Raw genomic sequence first — 22,979 nt, 5'->3', positions numbered from 1 at the left:
GCAGAGGTCGAGCAGTCTTACTAGCCGTGCTGTTTGCCTTCACCTCTGGATGTCAGCCAGGTTGGGACCGCAGCAAATGCAAACTGAACATCGTTGGCAAACAGCATTGATTAAAGGGGGTTACCAGGAAACCCTGCGCTTACACTGAGAGCACTGGAGGCTCTTCTTCCCAGAGTTTAGGAGGTTGTTTCTGGTTTCCCTTAGTTTTTCTTAAAGATTAATCTGATTGCAGAGTATGTTTAAATCACTTTGATGTGATTAAGAATCAGCCGTGTTGCATGCAAATAATGGAAACCTGCATTGCATCATCATGATACTGCTTGCGTTTGAGTTCTGTATATATTCAGGGTTCAGTACAAGTTAAACACAAACAACGACACTTGTGAATTAATGTTGATTAGCACAAAAATAAATTAGACTAATTCAATGTTTGCTATAAACAAAGCAAATATCAAGGTTGTGGGGAGGAACTTGGAAGGAACAATGGAAGTGAATGAGGCCAATTTTTGGAGGAGTACTAGTATGTTAAAACTTCTGGATTATTTGAGCTTTAAAGTCGATCTAGTCATTTTTACAGTCATTTTAGGGCTGCCATGGCAACAAAGTTGTCAAATTTAATATAAGTTTAAACAGAAAAGGTTAGTAAGCCATGTTTCCATGCTAAAGTTGTGTTAACCCATATTGTTTATATTTCTTGGTTATGATATTGAAATACTATTTTAACATGAACAAATTGGCCTCATTCACTTCCAATGTAAGTGTCTCATTGTAACCCAAATTTGTTTAGAAAACAATGTTTAGAAAATGTTGGCATTTTACCCAGGCATTTTACCCAACCAGATGAACTCGACTGAACACTTATCTAACCCAGAGGAAGGTTTTGTTGCTCTGAGGATGCAATTGATACATACAGTACAAATGGAGAGCAACTTCACTCCTGAATCCAATGAGAAATGTTGAGTTCATATTCATACAGTATCTCTGACTTTGGTGCATTAATACGTGAGATTGCTGAGGTCTTTTTCTCAGGTGATTACCTGAGTGGACCTGTAACCTGTGACCAGCATTCACAGGTAATAAGTGGTTAAGTAGAAAATAACATGTGGGAATGACAGGCAATGAAACCTGATTGCTCTCTAGAGCAAAAATTATTGCTTACATTTACATGAGTGTCAAATTAATCTAATTAACTCTAGAACGGAGTATATATGTGGGTCAAATATGAGCAATTTGGTGCATTTACTTCATAAAACGTTATTATTTTATAATAAATAATGCATCTTATAAGTGTAAAAAACTTTTTTGTGAGCATTTTCTTAATTTAAATATGATATCATGATGCTTAACTAATATCGAATTTATTACATATATTAGATGAAAAAATTATGAAAAAATGAAGTGTGGAATGCATTAAATAACATAGAAAATATATTTTATTTTGATCTACATATGCATGCCATGAATAATGATACAAACTAAGATCAAAGACTTTTACAAAGCTCATCGTTCTGAAAAGCGAGGTGTGCTGTGATTGGCCAGCTATCCAGTGCGTTGTGATTGGCCGAAAACCTCAAGCGTGTGACGGAAATGTTACGCCCCTCACCATATTGTGATGATGCCCTGTCAGGTCGGAGCGATGATTCAAAAACATGAAAACCCATTATAAACAAGGCATTCGTTGCATCCAGTGGGAACATAATTATGGATTATAATGACTTAAACTGTCTTTTTACGCGCTGCGTTGCATCGTTTCGTGTAAACATAAAACCATGTCTGCATTTGTGATCGGAGAAATGACAAAAAATAAGCCCTACTCTACACTGCCCAAAACTCGCGTTTGAATCATCAGTGGCAAATTCTTTAAATATGAAAACGTACTTAGTCTTTGAGTCAGAACAGCCGGCATTGTAGTCTACTCTACCAGGATCAGGAAACAGTCCTCCATAAAATGTGCAGCAACATATTTGGGTTGAACTGTTCTGGAACAGTGTTGTAAATTCAACTTAACCACTGATTTCTAGTCGTGTCCATTTTTGGAAGGCCAAACAAAGTAGTTTCGCTTTCACAACGAAACACAGCGTCACACACTGTGGCCTACAGTGAGCAGAGGCAGCGGGCTTGAGAACGGTGCGGCCGGTGGATTCGACGGAGGAGCGTCCGGAGGGCTTGCGGCAACAACATGTGACGACCCCGGGCTGGACTCCACGGTGAAAGCCGATCCGGCGATCCAATCAGCTCTAGGCATGACGAAGCGGATATCGTCCTCTTTTGGAAGGCCAAACAAAGTAGTTTCGCTTTCACAACGAATCACACAATGCCTTCACGACATGGCGGCGGAAACAACAATACTACAGCAGGAATAAAAGTTACACCTTCTTTCTTTGTGTGAACATTTGGGCGGCGAGATGCAAATCTTCCCACATAGTGATGTAGATATGTGGGGGCGTGTTAGAACGAGCCGTTTTAGGTAGGTGTGGCTGACTCTTAATTTTTATAAAGAATATCTCTTTGGATTTGAGACTTTAGTCTTTGCAACTTTACAGATCTTCTTTATGCACCAAGAGCTTGTAACACTCCAAAGAGAAAGGAAAAATTTAAATCGCATCATATGACCCCTTTAAATTAACAGTTTCTGGAATGTGAGGTGGAAAAGACCTCTTTGTCCATATTTGCACTGAAAAACACAAGAAGAAATTGAACGCACAGTCTATTTTAGACCCACATTCACATTGCAGAGTTAAACAGCTGGAAGTTTTGTTCAATTATATACTCCTGTAGACTCCTTAGTATTTGTTTAAAAAATATTCAGCATTTTCTCACTATTTTCTTACTCCATTTCACACTTGATTAGATTTCTTATTATGTGTCTGATTTATTATACTGGCTGAGTGGCCTGACTTCTACTGGAAATAGTGCCTTAGTAAATGCCACTAATGATACAGCTAATGCTCAGCGTCTGCGGTTAGCTTTTTGCTTTTTACTGCATTTTACTCCGTAAACAAAGAAAATGAGCTTTAATTTGCTGTACTCTTTGTTCGTCCTGAAGGAACATAAAAGGCCTCTATCAAACGGCGACTGTAGCTTGAACCAATTGCGGGGAACTTAACAACAGTTTGCAATTGCTGCCAAAATCACATGCATTAGGAAAAGGTCACCGATGGCTTTCACATGGAGAGAAAACAGATGAAATGACATTTAGGAATCCAGATGTTCTTTTATTAAATGTCAATTTCCTGCAGAACAAATTGTCAAATTGTGTTCAGATTTGCCAAGATTGACTAGATATGAGCTACCAAAGGACTTGTTAATCAAAATAATGTCCTCACCCTCAGGCCAACAAAGATGTTGCAAATGAGTTTGTTTCTTCATCAGATTTGGAGAAATGTAGCATTACATCACTGTCTCAACAATGGACGCTCTGCAGTGAATGGGTGCCGTCAGAATGAGAGTCCAAACAGCTGATAAAAACATCACAATAATCCACAAGTAATCCACACCACTCCAGTCCATCAATTAACATCTGGAGAAGCCAAAAACTGCATGTTTGTAAGAAACAAATCCATCATTAAGATGTTTTAACATCTTAAAACCATTGCTTCCAGCTGAAACACGAGTCCTCTATCTGTAATATTGCTTCCTCCAGTGAAAACGTCTTCTGGTATGAATTAGGTGTGAAATATGCCCAGATTAAGCATCGTTTACAAGTGAAAACAGTCCAAAACTATTCCAAACAAGTGTGTTGTATTTTGATGTGATGGACAACAGGAGATGGGTTTTTTCTCTGGAGGAAGCGTTACTATGGATTACGGACTCATATTTTGGCCAGAAGTGACGGTTTGAAATTAAAAACATCCCAATGATGGACCTGTTTCCACAAACAAGCAAGCAGCTTTTCACTTTGCAAGGCATTAACTGATGGACTGGAGTGGTGTGGATTGCTTGTGGATTATTGTGATGTTTTTACCAGCTGTTTGGACTCTCATTCTGATGGCACCCATTCACCGCAGAGCATCCATTGCTGAGACACTGATGCAATGCTACATTTCTCCAAACCTGATGAAGAAACAAACTCATCTACATCTTGGATGTGCTGAGGATGAGTAAATTTTTAGGTCTCCCAAACAGTAAAATAGCAATAAATGTTTCATCTTGTCTTGGTGATTTTTTTTTTAATGTTTTCTAACCTAAATGTGCATTTCAGTTCTATTTTGCATGAATAATTATTGATTTAATTCAGGAAGACCTTTTACAAACTCTTTTAAATAGGGACTTAAGTGAAAATGCCATCCAGATGATACCAAGACGAGCATTTAGAGGAGCCACAGACATCAAGAACCTGTGAGTTAAAATTCACACAACTTAATTCATCTATAAATTTTCCTTTTAAGTCCCCAATAAAATGATTTAAACGTAAGCTTTAAATGATCCAAATGTCTAGTGTGCCATTGTGTTTGTGTTGATCTCAGACAGCTGGATAAGAACCACATCAACTGCATTGAGGACGGAGCGTTTCGTGCCATGAGAGTCCTGGAGGTCCTGTATGTACTGACTTTATGTGCTATGGAGAAAGAAAATTTGTGTTTTTTTTTTAAAAAATGTTGGTTTGCATATATTTCAGATTATATACAGATTATATATTCTTTATAATTCTCCTCCATAGCACACTAAACAACAACAATATCAGCACCATCCCCATTTCCAGCTTTAACCACATGCCCAAGTTACGTACCTTGTGAGTCCAGAGCTCTTTTTCCACACTTCTCCTCACACAGAAGTATGAGAATTGACAATAGTGATGCTTGCAATGTCCGTCTTCAGCAACTATGTGCTGTTGTTTTCCTAGCCGGCTGCACTCTAACAGTCTGCGGTGTGACTGTCATTTGTCATGGCTGTCTCCGTGGCTCAGACAGAGAGTGACGCTGGGACTCTACACTCAGTGCAGTGCACCACCCAATCTACACGGCCTCAACCTGGCCGAACTGCAGAAGAAAGACTTCACATGCTCTGGTAAATCTGGCCTCTTGGGATACGGGCTGTAGTTTTGGCTGTTCGATTTTTTTGCGGGGGGTTAATTTTTATTACCATTTTTAAATAAAAAATGCCATTATGCTTTTATTTAAAAAAATAATAATTACAGTTTTTCAACTTTTTACCTTTTGATAAATAGTACGAAAGTCAAATTATGTTTCTTTGTGTAATCATTTCTATTATATAAGTGTTAAAAAAAAAACGAATCACATTTTTAAACATTTATTAAATTATGATTAAAAACAGATGAAAAGATTCAACTTCTAATACTACTTTTTTGATATATAGTATGACAGTCACATTTTGTTTCTTCAACGTTTATGTTTAAGGGGTTAATTTTTATTAAAAACTTTTTTTAAAGTAAAATCCTACGAAGGTCACGTTAACAGTGCCTTGCAAACGTTTTGGTAACGCTTTAGATTACAACCCGCAAAGAACTATGTAAGTATACTGAATTTACGGTGTACGTTTCTGTAATTATAGTGTACCTATAAAGAACATACGTGTAGGTATAAGGGAACAACGTGTTACGTTTGGGTAATAAGGGGGTAACAACCAGATATGCAACCTGCAAAGAACTGCGTAAGTAAACTGAAGTTACAGTGTAACTTTTTTGTAATTATAGTGTACCTATTCAGTACCTCCGTGTAGGTATAAGGGAATAATATGCAAAGTTTGGGGAATAAAGGGGTAACAACCTGTAAAATTACAAATCATTTATACTGTAAGTATTTTGAAACTAAGAGGTGCTTATTCTAATATTACGTGGTATGTATGGCCTGAACAACAATCTTATGTTTGGGAATGATTTAGAAAGACGATATGTACTTTTTATAATTTATATTGGTATTTTATTATAGGCGTATAGGTATTTTTTAACCATGGGGTACACATTCTATTATAAAAGGACGGACATGATGGAGATTACTGAACAACAAAACTGGACATCTAGAGAAATTAGTTAATGAGTTTCTGCTATGATTTATAATTCACAAGTCTACTTATCTTATGAAAGCTTATTTGTCGATTTCAGCAACTTCACACAAGTAACTTCTCAACACCGCTATCACCAAATAACTTTGCATAATATACCATCAAGGTTCAATGCAGTATAAAACAAGTTTACCTCTTTCCAGCTGTTCGCAGAAAAAATACATGATACAACATTTGTATTTCAGTGGATGTATACTGTGGTGTTTTTATAGCAAAAAAAATGTAGAGGGTTTAATTTGGCCATCGAACAATTAAATTAAAACTAGTGCAATATTTTTCTCTGTGATTACTGTGCAAATATATACTTGTTCTGTGTTTAAGTCCAACTTGTTCCTCCATTGTTCCATATAGTTACAGTGCAAATACAACATTTGCGGGCTGTAAATTAAAGTGGTGCTTTGTTCCACGTAGTTACAGGGTAAATACATTTGCAGGCTGTAAATTAAAGTGGTGCTTTGTTCCCCCCTTGTTCCATGTAGTTACAGGGTAAATACAACATTTGCGGGCTGTAAATTAAAGTGTTGCTTTGTTCCACCCTTGTTCCATGTAGTTACAGGGTAAATACAACATTTGCGGGCTGTAAATTAAAATTTTCACCCACTGACTTAATGACTAATTGATTAACTAATAATGACTAGTTAAACTATTATGGTCAAACTATCACGCCAATAAACACAGTAATAAACACTGAAAGTCTAGATTAAATTGTGTATTATAGCGAACTGACAGGAGTTTACTGTCTTTGATTTACCGTTTTGATCCACATCCTCAAGCACCATTTTGACTAACATATTTCAGTTCCCGGTTTTACCTCTCATCAGTCGCTGCTCAATGTTGTGAGAACATACTCGGACAAAACCCTCCAGTTTTAAAAAGAACACATTCCAGTCAGTTTCAAAAATATCTCTCCTCTTCGTGTCGATTAGTTTTCTTGTATTTTCTACACATATTCCTGTCATGAGCGCTGCAAACACGGATAGACTCGTCTCATGCGCCCATTTCAGCTGTTTCCAGTTCGCGCTCACTACATTCACTGCTGCAGTTTTAAAGGAACACACTCCAGACAGTTTCAAAGTTGTCCTTTGTCTGCGCTTCGATTCGTTTTCTCCTATTTTCCACACATGTTCCTGTCTTAAGCACCGCAAACACGGATTTCGTCCCACACAGAGCCGTTCACGTTTGAACTCACGTGACTTGCTGCATGCTCTCATTCACGTTCTCCACATTCATAACCCAGCAACATCGGGTTATTACTGATATCAACCCAAATTGGGTCACATGAAGCCAGATTCCTAACCCAACAGTCTCAACCGAGCGTTTGGATTGAAACAATTACCAGCGTGTTTTATGTGTGTAGGCTATAAAAAAGTATACAGTGTATGTTTTTGCTTAATCGCTTGCAAATATAAGAGGTCATACATACCACGTAATATTAGAATAGGTACCCCTTAGTTTCAAAATACTGACAGTAGAAATCATTTGTAATTTTACAGATTATTACTCCTTTATTCTCCAAACTTCGCATATTGTTACCTTATACCTACACGGAGGTACTGAATAGGTACACTGTAATTACAAAAAAGTTACGCTGTAAATTCTGTTTACTTACGCAGTACATTGCGGGTTGTAATCTAAAGCGTTACCAACGTTTTATCTTCACTGGAATTTATCATTTATTTTTTTGCTATTTTCTGAATAACTTTTAGGAATTGATTTTACTACAGCCCCAAACTTAGACTATGAAAATACATCCTAAAAATATTCTATTTTTATTATTATAATCTCAAGGCAGTGTAAAACAATCATAAACCATTTCGACACTTATTGTGTGAAAGTCATGTATCATTTTGTTATCAGTTTTGCTGTTTGTAAAATATGTATTATAAAACGGATAGTTCCGGTCCTTGATTCTGATTGGTTGAGCCACGTTCAAAGCTGTTGTAAATTACTCTACAAACATACACCGTTGTTTATTTCTGTGTGCTGCTCGGCAACCACTTTGTTGGAACTACATTGTTTGGTGGAAGAATACTGTTTTAATTAATATCATTACACTTTATTTGCTCTGTTTTATTTTGTGAAACCTTACTACGTATATGGAATAACCGTTTTATAAAAGCAATAATCCCCGTAAAGCCGTGGTTTACAGTGAATTTATAACAGCTAAGGGGCGTTGTTAGGCACGGCGTGAGGCAGAGGCTTCTTGGGGCTTATTGCTTTATTTTCAAATGTCAGCGTACTTCACTCTTAAAAATAAAGGTGTTTCACGATGCCATAGAAGAACCTTTTTGTCTAAATGGTTCCATAAAGAACCTTTAACACCTGAAGAACCTTTCTGTTTCACAAAAGGTTCTTTGTGGCGAATGAAAGGTTCTTCAGATTATAAAAAGGTAAGAAAGCGATGGTTCTTTAGAGAACTTTTGACTGAATGTTTCTTTGTGGAACCAAAAATGGTTCTTCTATGGCATCGCTGTGAAGAACCTTTTAAGCTTCTTTATTTTTAAGAGTGTTGTTTCCCATGGAGGCTAGAAAATATTATTATCATGGTATATTATTTTCTAATTAAGCTGTAATTTTACACAAAAAAATTCACAAAAGTTATGTAATTGGTGTGTTTTGGATAAATAAACTGTGAAATTAGTCTCAGAAGAGGCAAAAATGTCATTTCCACAACAGATTACATGATGATTTGAAATGTGAAAAAAAAATTTTTTGAAAAAAAAAAACTCTTCCAAAGTCCCCAAAATTGAAGAAACATCCAGACCGATATCAAGCAAACATGAAACCAATCAACTGCATGCTTAAGACTAATATATCTATAATGTTTCTTTCTTTTCCTGAGGTGTTTTTGATTCTGGTCCTCAGCCCTGTGGATTTGCGTCTGGTTCCTGTCCGCCGATGTGCACATGTACGGACAATATCGTGGACTGCAGAGGAAAAGGTCTGACGGCGATTCCAGCCAACATGCCTGAAGGCATGACTGAGATGTGAGTGTGTTATTTACTTATTTAAGACTAGCTCAGCTTTTACACTGTTTTTGATCCCTTGTGAAAAAGAAGTGCACTTTACATTTCCCCTTGACTCTTGACCTTCACATCTGGTGGGTTTTACCCTTTCTTGACCCGCATTGGTGCGATTGACCGTTTGACTAGTGCTAAAGGTTGTGCCCTTCACAGCGTAGTAGCCATGATAATGAGGGAACCAAGGAGACGCAGTAGAGCGAACCATCCACCCTTGACATGTAGTTCTCTGCTGTTCTGTTTTTCAGACGATTGGAGCAGAACGGTATAAAGTCTGTTCCTCCGGGAGCGTTCGCCTCCTACAAGAGACTGCGCAGAATGTGAGTGATTACAGTTATATAAACTACAGTTTGAACTATGACATAAATTAGATTCATTAGTTCACATACATTTATGAAAATCACTCTACATGCAGTTTTTGCACAACATGTCATTGTTAATTAAGGAATGATTGGAATAGATTCATTCGGGATCTGCTGCATTTGTTTTTCTTTATATTATCGTCATTATATTTCACATGTTTCATAATTCTTTCTTTTACTGCACAGTGATTTGAGTAATAACCAAATATCTGAAATCGCCCCTGATGCCTTTCAAGGCCTGCGCTCACTCAACTCACTGTAAGTGTGCATTTCAAATTCATTCACTCTTACTGTGTCTGTTTTACAGAGTTACATGCCAGAAAATAAAGGGATGGGGGAAAAAAAAAACTTTAAACATCATAAACATATTTCCAAAAAAATCTAATGTATGATATGATATGAGTTATGTTATTTTAAAATATATGTATTTTAAAATATGTATTTCTTAATGATTTGATATCCATTTATTTTAAGTTGAATGATTTTGAATGCATAAACAAATAACATATTATATTGGATGCATTGATGCATTACATTGATCAAAAGTGACAGTAAGTTAAAAAAACTTTTTATTATATATATATATATTTTTATTATATATTTTTTTATTATATATCATTATATATAACTTTTTCTATTCAAAGATATATGGTGATTTCTTAAAAAATATGAAGCAGCACAAATATATTGATAATAATAATAAATGAAGCAGCACAAATATATTGATAATAATCAGAAATGTTTCTTGAGCAGCAAAATATTCAAATAGAGCAGTTATTTTTAATTGTAATAATATTTCACAATATTAAAATTTTTACTGTATTTTAAATTATACAAATGCAGTCTTGGTGAGCAGAAGAGACTTCTTTCAAAAACAAACAAAAGTCTTACCTTGCTTAATATGATATGATGCGATATATGATATGATATGATATGATACGATATATGATATGATACGATACGATATATGATATGATATGATACGATATATGATATGATATGAAATTATTTCACTATAGCATGCTAAAAAAACAAAACAAACAAACAAAAATCTCTCAGGCCTTCAAAAGGTTTTGAAACCCTGTAGAGCCACATGCAATTTCAAGCGGGCTGTATGTCAGAAAGCTGAAGCGCAGCTAGAAATGGACCTAGCAAGAAAATGACCTGAAAAACTCAAAACAATCTGTGATTTTTTTGATGGAGCAAATCAGAAAACTGAGCTATATGCAATGACCAAGTCATAAACTCATAAAAATGCTGCAGAGGGTCTCAAAAAGCCCACAAACATCATACGAAAAAAAATCATTCTGCAACATAAATGTTGATGTAGACATTACTGCTAATGCTCCTTCATACAACACCGACCTACAAGAAATGATTTCCAACAGCGTTTGGAGCAAACACTTATTTTTCCGCAACAGGAAATTATATTTTCAATTATTTATTTTTTTTAGGAGCCGAGAGCCTGCAACAGCAACATGAACAAATAAATACATGTATTAATAATAAACAATTACTTTGCACATGAATACAAAATTAAACACATAATCACAAAGAATAATTCTTATTATTACTTGTTAAATGAATTACGTTATTGTTTTGAGAATTACATATCCATTTATTCAAATCTGTAAACAACACGCCTTCATGTGGTCATGTATATAATCATTTAATCTGCATATGATTGCGTGTATGTTTCCAACATGTTCATATGTGCGCGCTTATTAACTCTGTTGAATTATGCATCATGCAGCATGAAGAGTTCTTGGTAAACATCTGTTCTGGGAAAATCTCAGCAGGGCTCTGATGTGAGAGTGTGCGGTTTGTGTAAATATATGAGTGTGTGTCTAGCCTGCAGCGCTAGTCGTCTCTAGCATACATGTCTTAAATGATTTGACTGCGTGAGGATGTGTGCGATTCAGCTCAGCGGGAACACTGCTTCATGCCAGATAGTCTTTTTTTTTTTATAAAACGGGTGATAAAATCTCATAGATTTACATTTAGTCGGTCTGATTCATTACTGCTAACTGGCTCTTTTGAACAGTTAAATGAATGATTCAGCAGTTCAGTCGCTATAAATACTTTATACAGTAGTGATTCATTCAAGAATCAGACTTTGATAGATTAATTTATTTCAGAAAGTATAGATATCTGATTCATGAATGAATCATCTATTGAGTCTAATCTTTTCAATGAATCAGTACCGATTGTTCACAGACTCGGCCTAAACTATTTATTTACAGACCGATTCTTGGTTCAGTGAATTGAGTTGTTAATTCAACTCGTTACAAATCTGACATGTACAGAAAATTTAAATGTTCAGTCTAATTTGTATATTAATTACTCGGGCTGGTTTTATAAACTGGTTTAGTTGATTCATTAAAAAGATCCAATCTTTTAGGATGATTCATTAATTAATCAAACAAACATTACTTATGTTGAATAAAACCAGGCATATCTAGAATTCAGTGAACAGGTGATTAACATTATTAGTTTGTTTATTATATTAATGAATCATTCATTTCAATCAGTGAATCAGTTGAACCAGTTCACAAACTCAGTTTGAACCATTCATTCCCAAATGTTTTTTTGGTTTAAAGAATTGGTGAGTTGTTTAACTCATTACAAGTCGGACATGTGCAAAAGATTTGGTTCTGTGAGTCACTAACGTGTTGACTTGAGAACCACATGGACGGATTCAATCTCATTAGCGAATGAAACATTCAGATTGGTTTTGTGAACTGATTCACTAAAAAAATAATTCATGAATGAGATGCTAATTACATTGAAGGAGGAATTGAACCAGTTCAAAAACTCAGTCTGAACGATTCATTCCCAAATAAATTTTTGGCTCAAGGAATCTGTGAGTTGTTAAACGGATTCATTACAAGTTGGACATGTCCAAAATGTTTTGGTTCTTTTAGTCGCTGATTTGTGAAATGCTTAAATCATACTGTTTTTGTGAAACGGTTCAACTGATTCATTAAAAAGAGAAGGCATTGCTTATGAATTGATCTTACTGCTAGTACTGAAGAAGGAAGTTATATCTAAAGATCAGAGACTTGGGGATGTGCTCTTATGACTTCAGCTAATAAAATGTAAAATTAATAAAGATTCATAAAATGTAAAAATAATCTAGTTAAACCCATTTGTATTTAAATGTATGTGTAACCTTGTGTCTGAATGGTCAATTTTTATGAAATCCGCATGCTGAAACTCTTTATCAGCACCATTGTATCTCATAATTGTGTTTTGTTTTACAGGGTTCTTTATGGAAATAAGATTACAGATCTGCCTCGAGGTGTTTTTGACGGATTGAGTGCATTAGAGTTACTGTAAGTACAGAAAAGCCTATGTCAATGTAAAATTACCACCCACATATGAAAAATGTCACAATGGCATTGCTTAATGGTCCGTGAATAAAGTAGCACACTGAAACAGCATCATCCAGACAGGCATAGTAATGTCTGAGCTGTCCGTCTTTCTCTCTTTCAGACTATTGAATGCCAATAAAATCCACTGTGTTCGTGTTAACGTCTTCCATGACCTTGAGAACCTATCTCTATTGTCCTTGTATGACAATAAGATCCAGACTCTAGCCAAAGGCACGTTTACTCCGCTGAAATCCATCCAGACTCTGTAAGAGACGTTATATAATGAACAATTGATTTGGGCACTTACTGTAATCAAGACATTTCATTGTTGACTTTCTTTCAGTCACTTAGCTCATAACCCCTTCGTCTGTGATTGTGGTTTGAAGTGGCTGGCGGACTTTTTGCGCTCCAACCCGATTGAGACCAGCGGCACACGATGCTCCAGTCCTCGACGGCTCGCCAACAAACGCATCAGTCAGATCAAGAGCAAGAAGTTCCGCTGTTCAGGTAGAATAAAACGAACACACTGTGCAGTTATTTACAAAGAATTTAAAAATAACTGCATACATTTATTTATTTATTCATTTAAAAGTACGCACACAACTTTTAATTGGGAAGTTTGTTTGAAATTCCAGGTAAGTGTGCAGACAGTTATTGTTTCTCCAAGCAACACATTAGTAGGCGTTTGTAAATTAATCAAATCAGTTGAGTGAATAATTTAATGATTTTCTCATAAAGGCAGTCACTTGTTTCATTTCTGAATAAATCAACTGTTTTTGAACAAGTCAGTTAAATTAATGATTCAGTGACTCACTTACATAGATAGTCACTGGTTTCATTCCTGAATGAATCAGTGTCTTTGACTAAATCGGTCGAGTGAATGATTTAACGATTTACTCAGAAAGCTAGTCACTGGTTTCATTCCTGAATGAATCTGTGATGTTGAACAAATCATTTGGATAAATTATTGATTCGCTCTTCCAGACAGTTACTTGTTTAGATTCTGAATGAATCAGTGTTGGTACAAATTGGATGAATGAATGATTCAGTGACTTAATCATATTGGCAGTCATTTGTTTCATTCCTGAATGAATCAGTGTTGTTGAACAAATCGTTTGTGTGAATGTTTTAATGATTCACTTCACTTAATAATTTAATGTTTCATTTCTGAATGTATAGATTTTTTTAACAAAACATTAAAATGCCATTTGTGTAGTTCCTGAATAAAACAGTGCTGCTGAACTAATTGGTTAAGTGAATGATTTAATGACTCGCTTATAAAGAGTCACTTGTTTTGTTCCATAAATTAATCTGTGTTTATGAACAAATCAGTTGAAAGAAGGCTTCAGTGACTCACTCATATAGACAGTCACTCATTCACATAGAATTAATCAGGGGCCAGTTGCATAAACTTAGCCACCATGCTAAGACTGTGTGTTAAGAACTAGTTTGACCAACTAGCAGTTGCCAAGGGGTAATCAGTCTCAATCTACCTTTTCATAAATTAATTTAAAAGGTTATGACAAGTCTTGAAGAAAAAAAAATAGATGACTAACTTTTTAAGACCAGTCTAAAAAGTTTATGCAACCAAACCCAGTATTACTGAACAAATCAGTGACTGAATGGTTTAATGATTTGCTCATAAAGACAGCCACTTGTTTAGCTCCTGAATGAATCAGTATTTCTGGACTAATCGGTTGAATGAATAATTAAATTACTCACTAATATAGGCAGTTACTTGTTTCTTTCCCGAATTTATCAGTGTTGTTGAACAAATCATTTGAAATAATTTAGTGGCTCACTCATATAGACAATTACTAATTTCATTCCTGAGTGAATCAGTTTTATTGAACAAATTGGTTGAGTGAATAATTTAATGATTCACCCATAAAACAGTGACTTGTTTTGTTTCTGATTTAATATTTTTGTCTAAATCAGTTGAATGAATGACATTTACTCACTTATAGTCAGGTACATGCTGCCACCTACTGGCATAAATGTGTAACCTGCATAAAGAGTGACTAAACATCACTCAACCAATGGGATTCAAGGAAACAGTTGTATAAATGCCAGTATATTCAAGAAAAATATTTGGTTTCAGTCTTTATTTGTCTAGTTTTAAGTCTCAAATTTAGATCTTTGCTGGGTTCATGTATATCTACACTCCATAGCAGCTGTACTTTCTGTTTTCTTGCATGTGTTGCCATAGCAGCCAAGGAACAGTACCACATCCCAGGTAAGTTGTTTGTGTCTGTTAAGTATCTCATTGAACCTGGTTTTGAATATGACACAAAATAATATATGTGATGCAAACTGAATAATGGCCTACTTTCCTTTGAATAACAGTGGTTCTCTGAAAGCATCTTTATATTTGTCTCAGGCGCAGAGGACACACGTTTGAATAAGGACTGTAACAGCAAGCCTGTATGTCCACCCAAATGCCGCTGTGAAGCTACTGTGGTGGATTGTTCAAATTTACGGATGACCAAGTTTCCAGAGCACCTTCCGCTTTCTACAACTGAACTGTAAGAGAATACATAATTAAAACAGAACAATTACAATATGGCTCTGTTCCAAAATATAGTGAGCTGCCTGTGTAGGGATTATTTTAAGGCATCATGCCTGTGCACTCAATATGAAGAATGTTTCTTAAAGTAGACTGCATAATTGTGCTGCCTTCTTTGTGATAACTTCTTTCGGCTATTTCTCTATGTGAAAAGTCAATCCCAGAATGCTTTGCGACAAACTCCATCCAAGGATGGCGGATGAAGCAACCAAAATGTTGACATAATTCTTTTAGTTTAGTTTTTTTTTGTTGATAAAAATATTTTTTGTGCTGCTTATAGTATTATAGTAGCACATTGTTAGCTTAGCAACATGCTAACTCTGTTTATTTCATTGTCTTTATTTTAGACGGCTCAATAACAATGACTTGTCCATCCTGGAGGCAACAGGACTCTTTCAGTCCCTCACACATCTCAAGAAAATGTGAGATTGACATTTATGTTCTACATAATATAATGAAACAAGGTCAAAATACACTGTATTACTTACTGTTGAACTCAACTGGACAATAAATCAGTTTTTGGTGCGTTTCTCTCACAGAAACCTTAGCAACAATAAAATCACTGAGATTGAGGATGGAGCTTTTGATGGCGCATCGTCTGTGGTTGAGCTTCACCTCACTGCCAACCACCTGGTGTCTGTACGTGGAGGAATGTTCCGGGGAATGGACGGATTACGCATGCTGCAAGTGTCATTTTCACTATCATTTCTGCCACAACATTTCTGAGAAGCATGCTTGTAGTATAACTAGTTGTGGTTTACATAATTAAAACAGCTTCAAGCATTTTTTAAGGATGGAATGGTAGTGTAATAGTAGTATGACTGATTGACTAATAGGATTACTGATTTATTGGTTTGTTTCTCCATTTGCACTCAAGATTACGAGTTTCTTTCTTGAGAGAATGGATATTACTGTTGTACTTGACGTGACTCTGGATGAACAGTTGAGACATGACGAGACTCTGGACGAACAGCTGAGACATGGCTAGAATCTAGAAGATCAGCTGTGACGTAACGAGGCTCTGCCAGCTGAGACTTGACTGGACTCATGAAGATCAGCTGTGACTTGACTTGACTCATGAAGATCAGCTGTGACCTGACTTGACTCATGAAGATCAGTTGTGACTTGACTAGACTCAGGATAATAAACTGACTCGATTTGACTCATGACGATCAACTGTGACTAGACTCGACTCAGGAAGATCAACTGTGACTAGACTTGACTCGGGAAGATTAGTCCACCGTGACTTGATTAGATGCGGTTGTGTCCGCCATCTTGTGAGTGCGCTCTAGTGTGGCCGCCATCTTGCGGTCAGGCTCTGCTGCTGCCGCCATTTTGTGAGCGTGCTCTGGTACAGCCACCACTTCAGTCACACACATTGTGTCGCATTCTTCCTCCGCGACACCCACAGTAAATACAGATCCGACAGTCAACAAAGCATAATCCATAAACTGAGCGAGTGATGAACGTGGACCCTCGCGTCTAAGCTTAGCCCTCAGAGGTTGATTTATGTTGATTTGAAAAACTCTATCAATAAACAGTCCGGTAACTCAAAATAGTGAGCGATAGCTAAATACTCTCGGATATAGTTCTCCAGTGATCGTGGACCCTGTTTAAGGGCTAACAAAATCCTTGCGGTGTCCATACCTGGCCAATGCTCCTCAGAAAAGCTGCTGGATCCTTGTTTGGCTGAGTATTCTGTAACGGGGCTGACAAGACGTGAGATGTGCGGATCCAAATGCAAGCTCTTTATTAGGAGAAGACAGAGACGTGGTCATAAAACAGGCATGGGTCAGATAATGGCAGACAGGTATATGGCGGGCAAAACACAAGAATAGTCCTAGGGCTAGCGTAGGTCGACGATCGGCAGACAGAATCACAGGGGCGAGACTAGAGGGATAAATCCAGGGAGACAGGCAAAGATCAGAACCGAGAAAACTGACAAGGCAAGGCAAAACAAGGAAAACACAGAGACTCGGAAAGGGGTACAGGCTAAACAATACTCAGCAGAGAAATGTGGTTAGAGTGGGTGTTATATAGTGAGTGAGGTGATTAGAAACAGCTGTGTGCAATCAGTGCAGTGTGCAAATCGTGCAAAGAATGATGGGATATGTAGTCCGGGGTGCTATGCAACAGTTTGTGTTGTGCGGGAGTCAATGAAATGGAAAGGGTGACCTCTGGTGGTGAATAAATGGAAGTCCATGGACTGAATTCGTGACAGTATCATGGTGCAGTACATTTTTTTTCTAACCTTTTTTATTTTAATGGGGGCAACAGCTTAGAAGATAGTGCCCCTATTGCTAGTCATTTCGTCTAGTTCATGTGTATTTATGGGTACACAGAGCAGTTTAGATAAATCAGGCAGGTTATTCGTGAATCTATCTTTGGTGGTTGGAACAATAGTTCTACCCGGACGATAATATACATACATATATATATATATATATATATATATATATATATATACGTATGATTAAAATGATGAGTGGGCCCGGTGATGTTTTGCTTGACTCCAAAAGAGTTTATTAGGTCAGTAAATGCAAGTCCTAATGCATAATTTATCAACGTGAATGTTAAAATCTCCGACAATTAGCGCTTTATCAACAGTAACCAATAGGTCTGAGAGGAAATCTGCAAATTATTTTAGGAAATCTGTATACGGCCCTGGCGGTCTATACACAGTAGCCAGAGCAAGAGATAGGAGAGACTTCTTTTGCATCTGACAGTGTAACATTAAGCAGAAGTATTTTGAATGAGTTAAACCTGTATCCTGTCTTCTGAGTAACATTGAGAGTATCACTATATATTGTTGCAACACCGCCGCCACGACCAGTCTGACGGGGCTCATGCTTATAATAGTAGCTTGGTGGAGTAGACTCATTTAGACCAATATAATCATTAGGTTTTAGCCAGGTTTCAGTCAAGCAGAGTACATCAAAACAATTATCTGTGATCATTTTATTTACAATAACTGCTTTGGGTGCGAGGGATCTAATGTTTTGGAGCCCATGCTTTAAAAATTGTTTTTGTTAATTCTGCATTTTTCCAGTTAAATCACGATCAGATTTTTACTAGATCCTGCATTAAATTTATATTTTGACCTCAAGTGGGTAGTGATTTAAGTGGCTAGAACAAAAGCCATCACAGCAGTTATTTGAGAATTGACTTACTAGTCATACGGTGCGTAGCATCCTGGAGATGTTGTCCGACAGGAGTTCTGCTCCGACTCTGCTGGGGTGCAGGCCATCAGCGCAAAAAAGCCTAGGACGCTACGATTCCAATTATTAACAAAGATCAGTTTCTGTTCTTTACACCATGACATGATTAGTTGGTTAACTGATTGATTGGTAGTATGAGTGATTGATAGGATGACTAATTGGTTGGTTGATTAACAGATTAGTTGGATGACTGACTGATAGACTGATTGGATGACTCATTGGTTGTTTAATAGATTGGTTGGTTGACCGATTGATTAGTTGGTTGGATGACTGATTGATTGTTTGATTAGTTGGTTAACTGAATGACTGGTAGTATGAGTGATTGATAGGATGACTGTTTAGTTGGTTGGTTGGTTGATAAACAGATTAGTTGGTTGACTGATTAATTGTTTGATTAGTTGGTTAACTGATTGATTGGTAGTATGAGTGATTGATAGGATGACTGTTTAGTTGGTTGGTTGGTTGATAAACAGATTAGTTGGTTGACTGATTAATTGTTTGATTAGTTGGTTAACTGATTGATTGGTAGTATGAGTGATTGATAGGATGACTGTTTAGTTGGTTGGTTGGTTGATAAACAGATTAGTTGGTTGACTGATTAATTGTTTGATTAGTTGGTTAACTGATTGATTGGTAGTATGAGTGATTGATAGGATGATTAATTGGTTGATTGATTGGTTGGTTGATTAATAGATTAGTTGGTTGACTGACTGATAGGTTGGTTGGATGACTCGTTGGTTGTTTAATAGATTGGTTGGTTGACCGATTGATTAGTTGGTTGGATGACTGATTGATTGGTAGCATGAGTGATTGATAGGACGGCTGATTGGTTGGTTGATAAACGTATTAGTTGGTTGACTGATTGATTGGCTGGTTGGATGACTGATTGACTGGCAGTATGAGTGATTGGCTGATAGGATGGGTGGTTAATTGGTTGGTTGAATAACAGATTGGTTGGTTGACTGATTGATACATCAGTAGGGCTGCAAAACGATTTATGGTGATTAATAATAAAGTTTGTTTACATACTATATGTGTGTGTACTGTGTATATTTATTATGTATATACAAACACACACATACATGTATATATTAAGGAAAAATATGTTAGGTTTATGTATAAAATATTTATATATAATATAAATTATACACAAGTATAAATATATAAACATACAGATATTTATATATGTGTGTGTATTTATTTATACACAAAAAATAATCACAATTAATCGTTTTGCAGCCCTTATACATCAGGAAAGCAAATACTGAAGTTTAAAATAATGATCCATCTTTTTGTTGAGCACTGGTATTAAAAACTCTCACAGCAGTCCAGGATGTTAATATATTTGTAGTGAAGCTGTCCATATATTTAAATGTATCATTATCTTTAAAATGTATCAGCGCAAGATTGTGCAAATGCATCATTACTCAAGAGCAATCAAAGCAAGCTCAGCCATTTTCATTGTTCCTCACAGTCACCCTGAAGCCCTGAAAACTTGTTTCTGTCTTTGTTAGGATGCTGAGGAATAATCGCATCCGCTGCATCCACAACAGCAGCTTCTCGGGCCTGCAGAACGTACGTCTGCTCTCGCTCTATGACAACCAGCTTACCACCATCATGCCTGGAGCCTTCCACACGCTGCCAAACCTCTCCACTCTGTAAACACCTCTAGTTCTCGCTGCCTTTTATGAATGTGTCCGATCTGAATATATGCTTCCGTTAATGTTAACTCTGTTTAATCTCCACTGTCTTTTTTCAGAAACCTGCTGGCAAACCCTTTTAACTGCGATTGTCGTCTGTCCTGGTTGGGCGAGTGGCTGCGATCTCGGCAGATCGTGACGGGAAACCCTCGCTGTCAGAACCCAGCCTTCCTCAGAGAGATCCCACTGCAGGACGTGGCAAAGCCGGACTTCCTCTGTGAAAAGGGTGAATGAGGCTTTCAGGTTTTTAGGTTTGAGCTGATCGTTTCACTGTCCTACATCTTCATCATTTAGAAAGCCTAAACATACTTTACTCACATATGTGAACGCAGATGCCTCTAGCTACTCAAGTTTGATTTCATGTGTTTAATACTAATAATGAACTTAATACAATGAAATGAAATGATTTTAGCAAATGGCTGCAATAACACAGAGTGAAAAATTTAAGGGGGTCTGAATACTTTCCGTACCCACTGTATATATATGCAGAGCTCAACAGTAAGGATTTTCTGATTTGCAACATTTTCTCTGGCTCTAGAACAAAAGAGTTATCTAATTTTATTATTCACTAATAATAATATTCTTTATTTTTTATTATATTTACAAGTAATATTTAGATTTATTAGATTTATTTTTATTTATTAGATTTATTTTACAGCTACTCTATAATGTACCTGCATAAATCAAACAGTTTTACTGAAAACCATGGTTTACGATGCAAAACATTATGGATTAGTTTGTAGTTTTCAGCACATTTTTATTGATATTTTTCCAAGACTTATATTAAATAATTTATATAAGTATATAAATAATCTCACCTATGGAATCCTGTTTCCGTCATGGGATGATAAAATAAAAAAGGTAATTGTGACTTTTTTGTTTGTTTGTTTTTTATGTCGCAATTATGACTTGTTCTTTTAATTCTGTTTACATTGTGCAGTTCTGTTTTTATTTCTGCCACAGAATTAAAAAGAAAAGTGAATTGCTTTTTTAATTAAATTAAAATTTAAAAATGTATTTAAATTAAAATAAAATATTTGAAATGGTCATAAAATTAAAAAGAAAATCGCAATTGCAAGAAAAAAAGTCAGAATTGTTGGATATAAACACAGAATTCAAACTTATTTCTTGCAATTTTGAGATTTCTCACAATCTGACTTTTTCTCTGAATTCTGAGGTTGCGTCTAAAAAGTCTGCAGGTCGTTTCTGCCACTGAATAGAAAATAAAAAAGGTAATTGTGACTTTCTCATAATTCTGACTTTTTTTCTTGCAATTGCGATTTCTTTTTAATTTTATTACAATTTCAAATATTTTATTTTAATTTAATTGTGAAAATGGACTTATCATAATTGTGTTTACATCTTGTAGATCTCAGAATTGTGAAAAAACGGTCAGAATTGTGAAATAAAAAGGTTGCAGTTATCTTTTTTTTATTTTTACTGGCGTAAATCTGCTCTCTGTAAATTGTAATTGAATTGTATATTGGCTAATTATTGATCAAATGGCACGGTTTCTGTGACTGTATGTCTAATGGTGTCTCAGGGCTGGTTGAAGACGACGTGAGTTGTGTGCCTAAGCCGGTGTGTCCGGAGCAGTGCACGTGTCTGGATACAGTGGTGCGCTGCAGCAACAAGCACCTGTTGGCTTTACCCCGCGGCATCCCACGCAATGTCACTGAACTGTGAGTCACGCGCGTAGGCGGGACCGGGCTTTATGCTAATGCAGGGGTTCCTGTCTGGCTGTATTCGGGTGTCTGATGAACTCTGTCTCCATAGATACCTGGATGGGAATCTGTTTGTTGCGGTGCCTAAAGAGCTCTCAGCATTCAAACAGCTGCAGCTGGTGTGAGTGTCAGATCCAACATTACATTACATTCTCTTTCATTGTCATTGCTTTAATGTTTAAATGCCAACTGACCAGGGGTGCGTTTCCCAAAAGCATCGTCAGCTAACTACGGTTGTTAATTCCATTGAAAGCTATTGGTAACTATGGAACTTGTGACTAGAGTTGCTTTTGGGAGACGCACCCCTGACCAGCAAATTAATATAAATAATTGCATTGCAGGAAATAGCATAGCACATAATAATGTACAATAATATGTTGTATACAATCTGATAATAATAATAATAATAATAATAATAATCTGTTGTTATTATTATTGTTGTTGTATAATGTTTCACTTGATAATAGGACAAAAAAAATGAAAATTATAAAAATTAATACTAATATCAATAATAATAATAATAATAGATTCTATACAACATATGTATTTATATTATAATTGTTTTTATGTATAATTATACAATATTGCAATATTATATGATATAAACAGTATATTAATAATAATAAAATATTATTATATTATATTATTTTTAAAAGGAATATTATTTTATTATATTTCACTTGATAGTACAATGATGACAAACGAATTATAAATAACAATAATTTAAAGAAATAAAGCTAGAAAAATGTTGTGGTGCAGATTATTATTATTATTATTATTATTATTACCGGTATATAATGAAAGTGCATTTAACATGTTTTACTGTGCTTTATTTCAGTGACTTGAGCAACAATAAAATCAGTTCCCTGTCCAACTCGTCTTTTGCCAACATGACTCAACTCACCACACTGTAAGCGTCTCTCTCTCACACACACACCCACACGCTCACACACACACACACACGCACACACACACACACACACACACACACACA

At 36.0% G+C, this 22,979-nt stretch overlaps 1 protein-coding gene across 1 annotated transcript in view; it reads left to right on the top strand.

The window, feature by feature from the left end:
* The window catches only part of LOC107588453 (slit homolog 1 protein-like), a 69,118-nt gene that overhangs the window by 13,233 nt on the left and 32,906 nt on the right, over nucleotides 1-22,979 (top strand). The window contains exons 5-23 of the mRNA XM_016276552.1: nucleotides 4,267-4,338; nucleotides 4,467-4,538; nucleotides 4,661-4,732; nucleotides 4,844-5,007; nucleotides 8,864-9,008; nucleotides 9,290-9,361; nucleotides 9,590-9,661; nucleotides 12,667-12,738; nucleotides 12,899-13,042; nucleotides 13,121-13,284; nucleotides 14,987-15,013; nucleotides 15,158-15,302; nucleotides 15,691-15,765; nucleotides 15,883-16,026; nucleotides 20,076-20,219; nucleotides 20,321-20,487; nucleotides 21,805-21,943; nucleotides 22,038-22,106; nucleotides 22,824-22,895. Of these exons, the coding sequence (XP_016132038.1) occupies nucleotides 4,267-4,338; nucleotides 4,467-4,538; nucleotides 4,661-4,732; nucleotides 4,844-5,007; nucleotides 8,864-9,008; nucleotides 9,290-9,361; nucleotides 9,590-9,661; nucleotides 12,667-12,738; nucleotides 12,899-13,042; nucleotides 13,121-13,284; nucleotides 14,987-15,013; nucleotides 15,158-15,302; nucleotides 15,691-15,765; nucleotides 15,883-16,026; nucleotides 20,076-20,219; nucleotides 20,321-20,487; nucleotides 21,805-21,943; nucleotides 22,038-22,106; nucleotides 22,824-22,895 (2,031 nt within the window). The remainder of the gene's footprint in view (nucleotides 1-4,266; nucleotides 4,339-4,466; nucleotides 4,539-4,660; nucleotides 4,733-4,843; nucleotides 5,008-8,863; nucleotides 9,009-9,289; nucleotides 9,362-9,589; nucleotides 9,662-12,666; nucleotides 12,739-12,898; nucleotides 13,043-13,120; nucleotides 13,285-14,986; nucleotides 15,014-15,157; nucleotides 15,303-15,690; nucleotides 15,766-15,882; nucleotides 16,027-20,075; nucleotides 20,220-20,320; nucleotides 20,488-21,804; nucleotides 21,944-22,037; nucleotides 22,107-22,823; nucleotides 22,896-22,979) is intronic.

The sequence above is a fragment of the Sinocyclocheilus grahami genome, unplaced genomic scaffold (genome assembly GCF_001515645.1).
Source record: "Sinocyclocheilus grahami isolate Dianchi unplaced genomic scaffold, SAMN03320097.WGS_v1.1 scaffold103.1, whole genome shotgun sequence".
Classification (NCBI taxonomy): Eukaryota; Metazoa; Chordata; class Actinopteri; order Cypriniformes; family Cyprinidae; genus Sinocyclocheilus; species Sinocyclocheilus grahami.
The sequence above is the reverse complement of the archived record's forward strand: the minus strand, read 5'-3'. Positions and strand labels throughout refer to the sequence as shown.